Here is a 5940-nt window from a genome sequence, read left to right as displayed (position 1 = left end):
AGGAATGCCTATCAATGAGGCTTACAGAGTAGAGCTGCCGACCTGCTGAAATAATCTCTATCTACCAGATCCTGCTTTGAAGCAGAATCATGCAGCTTATAGATCCTGAAGGCAATTTGCGCTCTCTGCACATTCTCACTAGCACATTTTACAGCAAGGTCATTCCTTGCTACGAGTTAGGCTCTTTACCTCAGTTCTCTTCTCACGATTCAAAGCAAGCAGTCCTCAAGCCCCTCTTCCTCTTTACCTCTTGCCCGGCTGGTAGGAACAATGACTCCTATTTTTCTAAGGCATACTGCTTCCAAGTCACGCTAATATCAATTTAAAGTGGATGAAGCATAGCATAGCTCTCTCCACACCCTGCAAGGAATGGCTTCCACCTGCCCAAAGACAGCTGAATCCACAGAAAGTATCAAACACTCATAAAAATTCTTCTCATTTTTTGTGTGTATTGTTATTTGGCAAATTACTCAGGCATGGTGAAAGACATTGTAGTACAGTAAATCCTGCAGAGTATCAGTATCAAGGGGGGAAAAAAAAACATTCATTTTATGAAAGGAGGCTTTCTCAGGACTTTCCCTTCAATGTACCTGAAATGCATCTCACCATGAGTCTCTCTGCACACCTAAATTGTGAGAAAAAAAGGTGGCAGTGGGGAAAGAGACACACAATCTGTCGTTTTCCAGTAACTCCTAAAACCACACTGGAATCCCAGGACAGAGAGGCTGGGGCAAAGATACAGTAAGGTGGTGCACTTAGAAAGACATGTCTGTTGCATCTGAATTATCTGTACTGATCCAAAGTCATAGCAACTAATTTTTAGGCTTCAAGAGACATCATAGGTACTGAACCAGGTCAACCCTGAGTGAAATGGCTGAGTGTATGAAACAATACACTGAGCCAGCTCAGACTCCTCACAAGCTACTTGCTCTTCTTGTCTAAGTAACCAATGTTCAAAATGTCACCTGTACCGTACAAGGTGTCTGGTAGTGACAAACCATCTTCAGTGACGGGGTATCAAGTCTTGTTAGAGCCACAGAGGAAGCTTGTTTGAAGAAATAACAAACAGAATAAGCAAGACATCTTTTTAGAATCATGGCCATCTGCCAATTTAAGCCACTTGATTAGAGACCAAAAGAAATAATCACTTGGACAAATTCTAGAGATCACCACTGCCCCGAAAACAGTGGTGATGAACTGTGGCATTAACTGAGGTTGTCTCTAAACCAAAGGCAAAAATAAAATAAAATAAAAAGAAAACCCACCACAGCATGATCCATTGAGAGTAACAAGGAACCCCCAAACCTCTCACTCAGCAGGACATGTTCAGATACCAGAAGGTATAGTACTGAAGTCGTATCAACAGATCCAAGGCACTGACACACCTTATTACTAGTGCAGTTCCAAGTAGCACAGTTCACTTAATGTACAATCAGCACCTTCTGGTATGATTTTCGCAGGTGATACTATTGTCCTAGCACGTTATTCACACCTAGAAACTAAAGCAGTTACTCATGGCTGAGAATAGATACACAGTACAATTACCAGAGCGAAGCACTGAAAAAGGATTGGCTTTAAGAGGTCAGTCTGTGTCTCTGGTCAATGGAACAAGACAAAATGCTTCAAAAAAAGCTAAGACCTACTTTTATATCCAAATTAAGCATTCTTAAATCGCTGCAACCGTATTTCACTGCAAGTTAATTCTTATACCACACACCAGGGAGCGTCACTCAAGAACGGGTTCGGGAAGTCAGAATTGCCAAGCAGAACAGAGCGGTTTTGTTTACTCTCCCCCTTGGATAGTGTGACTGATGCCACGTATCGAGGAGGGAGGTACACTTGTCTCATCCTTTTGCCAAGCGTATGGACGGATACCACCTTTGTTAAAAAGAAATCAGAATATATGCGCAAATTCATGTCCTCATATATACGAACTTCTACGGTTATAAGATACAGACAAAAGTTGGGGGGATGAAACAGCTTTACGTGATGGTGTGAGAGGCAAATATCAAGGCAAACATTCCTCCCAGCTAAATGTAGCTCTTGTACTTGTCTTCAGCTGCTGTGATAAATTTGGCAGCACAAATCCAGACCTGAACATCTATCATTTATATGGAAAATTCTACTGCAATCAAGGCAGGACATCAGCACCTTGCTTTCCATTTAAAAAAAATAAATTTGGCTTTAAGGACTGCAGTTGTCAAAGATTAACTAAGAGCACCATTGTGTCGGTAAGAAGTTGCTGAGAAATCTGGCAAAATTGAACTGAACTGACAACAGCTAACTGGTAAGAATCACACACACAGAATTTTAAGACCTTTTTGGCACATGGCAATTCATGCCCGTCTCCTAGTCATTCCTAAACCGACGACGAGTTCCACAGCAAGTAATGCCAACACAGACACACAGTATGCAAGAACAGCCAACAGTCAGCCAAACCAGCGCTAAGCAGTCAGCGCAGGCTAAAGCCGGTCCAAGTGTTTGTCTCTATTATCACGTCCCTAGGTTTGTCTGAATTCCACAGATGCAACACCAAGGTTATATTTAGTGACTAATGTAGTTTGACACAGAGAAGCTTAAGAGCCTCTTTTTTTGTAATCAAGTAAGAAGAAAACGTGCAGCAGTACAGGCCTGTCATAAAAAACACTGCTACGCTTTTTTTCCTTTGCCAGGCCATTAAAAAAAATTCAAAGTCAACGCTGACCTTCCTTCTTGTATCTCTAGGTGAACAGACCCAGGCAAGTGATAAATGAAGAGGCAGCTAAGTCCTTCGTTGCTTCTGTTTCAGAGCTGAAAAGGTCTGGTGTGCCTGAAAAATCTGTCCCTTCCTTTCTCAGAATTGGTCTAATAAGATATTACTTGTCTACACAAAGTTATCTATCCCCTCCCTCTCATTAGGCCATCGAAACTTCTGCATCTTGTGAACCTTCGTAGCAAAACTACTGAAGCAAGCAGCTGAGGTCTCTAAGAGCACGTTCCAGCAGCTTAGCTTTTCCCCTTACGAATCCCCCGATGCTTAGCAGACTGTAAAAATCATGCTTTTAATATACAATTACACAAGGATATAGAAAAATAAATATTTTAAGAATACTGCTCTTCATCCTGAGAATTTCTAACGCCTGTTTCAGTGCTGAACGGATAAAAGGTATCAGTCAGTGGGAACAATACTGTTTTCTTACATCAGATCACAAAAAAGATAGATCTGAGCAGCACTAAAGACTTGAGTCCTGTTTACTCAATTACAATTGCCAGAATTTCCTTCCTACTGAGTTCACCATAGACCCCCCTCCCAAACTCAGAAACTGAAATTATGCCTTTATGGAAAAGAGGTTCCACTCCCCAACCTGTTATTCCGCACATGCTAGTTGTCAGCCTTATCGGACATGCCACCTACTGTACTGCTGGAAGAACAGTCATGGAAGGGGATCTGTGGCACCAGAATTAAAACTTGTCAGTACATGCTTCACTTTCTTCATGCGCAAACTCAAACAAGACAAACTAAAGGCTTTGGGAACTTCTTTTGCTGATGCACAGGTCTGGTGGGAATTGCCTAAACCTGCAGCCAGCTTTTACTCCGTCTATAAATTACTGCATTACAGAGTAGGAAGGGATTCCAATTCTAGCTGATGCATCATCATACGGGTTATCACATGGTAAGATCTAGTTAGACTAAGGGAATCTATGCCATTTTCTGACACAGCAGACTCAGGATGGGACTGTACAAACACACTGATTTATACATAGCTTTGTTATTCAATAATGAGTGTTTCGAATGACCAGTCTCATGCCTGCTACCACAGCCAAGAATAAAACCCATGGAAACATGATTAGCTACTAGTTTGATAACCCGGAAAGCTGGAGTCTGAGTAATGCATAAAATTAACTTGTATTCTGTGTAAAATTAAGTTGTAATTCTTTAATGAAGTGCAACTCCCACTGTAATTCTCTAAGATCCAATCAGTTTTCATTTAATAAACAACATACCCTAAATACCCGAGGCCAAATGGCCTACTTGACTACTCTCTTGACCTCCCCCATCCTGACCCTTCTCAACTTTGTTCTAGAGCAGATCAGAAACAGTTAAGGTGCTAAATTTAGTAATACTTGTTTTGTGTTTTAACTAGCAATACAAGCTGCCTTAAGGATACAGCAGAATATTAACAGAGTTGTATTTTCATTAGAAACAACCAAGAAGGAATATATTTACAACTACCTCAAGTTGCCAAAAAGCTCACAAAGTAGCACAAAACACTGAGCATTTCTGAGGTATACAGATAAATACAGGTAGCAACTTACTAACTTATTTTCATCACTTACTCCTTCACAGCACCAAACTACTTCACTAAAAGGAAGCTAGCAGGGAGGGCAGAGAGGAAGATACGGAAAGCCTAATTCCATGTTTAAGGCCAGACAGAGATTTAGATTCCCATTTAGGGAAAGCATGTTTACCAGAGTGCTCTTTGCTCCATTAAAAATGGATGCTTTTCAAATGGTTGTGATGATGATAAAAATGTGCAAGGAACCGTACCTGCTTTCTAGGCTTAGCCTGTCACAGTACAAAGAGTACTGTTGAGTTCATTGCCTGAATCATCCTACTAATTGGAAAAATGCAGAAGTGCATCCTACTCCCTCAATTACTCACATACTATTTAAATGGCCACACTAATGCGAAGACAGCTTTGTTTATGGTGACGTATCTGTTACTCATCTAATTATATGAAGGTGGAATAAGCAGAGACCTTCGTTCAGTAGTGTCAACAAGGAGCTTAAGCAAGAAACAGCTTATAGAACCAACACTATCCTTGAGTTCCTTTATGAGATACTTAAGAAAGCGAGGGCAGAGACATGCGCCGAACCGTGCGTCGCATGCGGGTGGGTGCACCGAGCTGCCCAGCGTAGTGTGCGCTCCTTGCTGGCGTTCCCGGTTCTCTGCGGGGAACGGCCAGAGAGAAGCACTCTCCAACCTCTCAGAGACAATCAGACCAGAAGAACAAGCTATTGTACCAAATTAGAGGAGTTATTTCTGGCCTTTCAGTTTGTTAACACCCAAGACCACAAGCAACCATTTTGGACTACAAATGGGGGAAGAAAAGAAAAAAAAAAAAATCAATGCTTAATTTAAAAAAAAAAACAAAAACAAAAAACTGTGATGTGAACAAAGTAAAATTACTAATGTAATTTGTATCACTAAGCATAAGGCTCATTAAACACTTACCAAGGCAAGATTTCTGCACCTAGCTTGGCTGCCACGATTTTCCACACCGCCACCCCTTTCCATGCTCCCAAGTGCGTGCTTTGGAGAGATTTCAGATGCCATTTCAGGAGACTCCGAGAGGAGATTTCTAGGCATCACACCCTCTTGACTTACTGATCCCAATGCAGCGTAGAATGCCATCAGCGTATTACGTAGGGCTGCTAGCTTTACTCATTTCTGAAAACAGAGAACAATGTGTTATATTTAGATCTGTTTTTAAAAATACTTTAAAAGGAGTGGAAAAGAAATAGTAAAAAAGATCCCCCACAAGTTAACAACAGGCATATCTTTGTGCTTTAGAACCTACCTACCACCTGTGGGCACCTTTTAAAAAAGTTAGTCTTATTCTAAAAGGTGACTTTAAAAATCCAGTGCAGCAATGGGTTCTGTACTCCATCTCGTGTGCTTCCAAACCAGATGTCTACAAGCATGGACCCTGCATCCATACCTGTCCTACAGATTCAGTTTGTGTTTTCCATTATGACACATCATTAATAGTAATAAAAGCCCATCGACTGAGATACCAACTGACTCAGTTCAAACACCTTCATCTTTTATTAGGTTTTAGACAACAATTCTATTTATCATATCACATGAGGGAAACAGAATCCAGTTAGTTTCCTAACACTGCTGCACTTAACTCACGTGTTACTGAAGCAGCTCTGTGCCGACTACTTCTGGTGAAT

General features: G+C 41.1%; 1 protein-coding gene across 1 annotated transcript in view; it reads right to left on the bottom strand.

Annotated features, from left to right (window-relative positions):
- Nucleotides 1–5395, bottom strand: part of PROSER2 (proline and serine rich 2) — a 13751-nt gene extending 8356 nt beyond the window's left edge. The window contains exon 1 of the mRNA XM_010285614.1: nucleotides 5216–5395. Within this exon, the coding sequence (XP_010283916.1) occupies nucleotides 5216–5395 (180 nt within the window). The remainder of the gene's footprint in view (nucleotides 1–5215) is intronic.
- Between the last annotated feature and the right edge of the window lie 545 nt (nucleotides 5396–5940).

This window comes from Phaethon lepturus, unplaced genomic scaffold (assembly GCF_000687285.1).
Source record: "Phaethon lepturus isolate BGI_N335 unplaced genomic scaffold, ASM68728v1 scaffold42724, whole genome shotgun sequence".
NCBI classification, from domain to species: domain Eukaryota; kingdom Metazoa; phylum Chordata; class Aves; order Phaethontiformes; family Phaethontidae; genus Phaethon; species Phaethon lepturus.
Note: the sequence above shows the minus strand (reverse complement) of the source record. Positions and strands in the feature narration are given on the sequence as shown.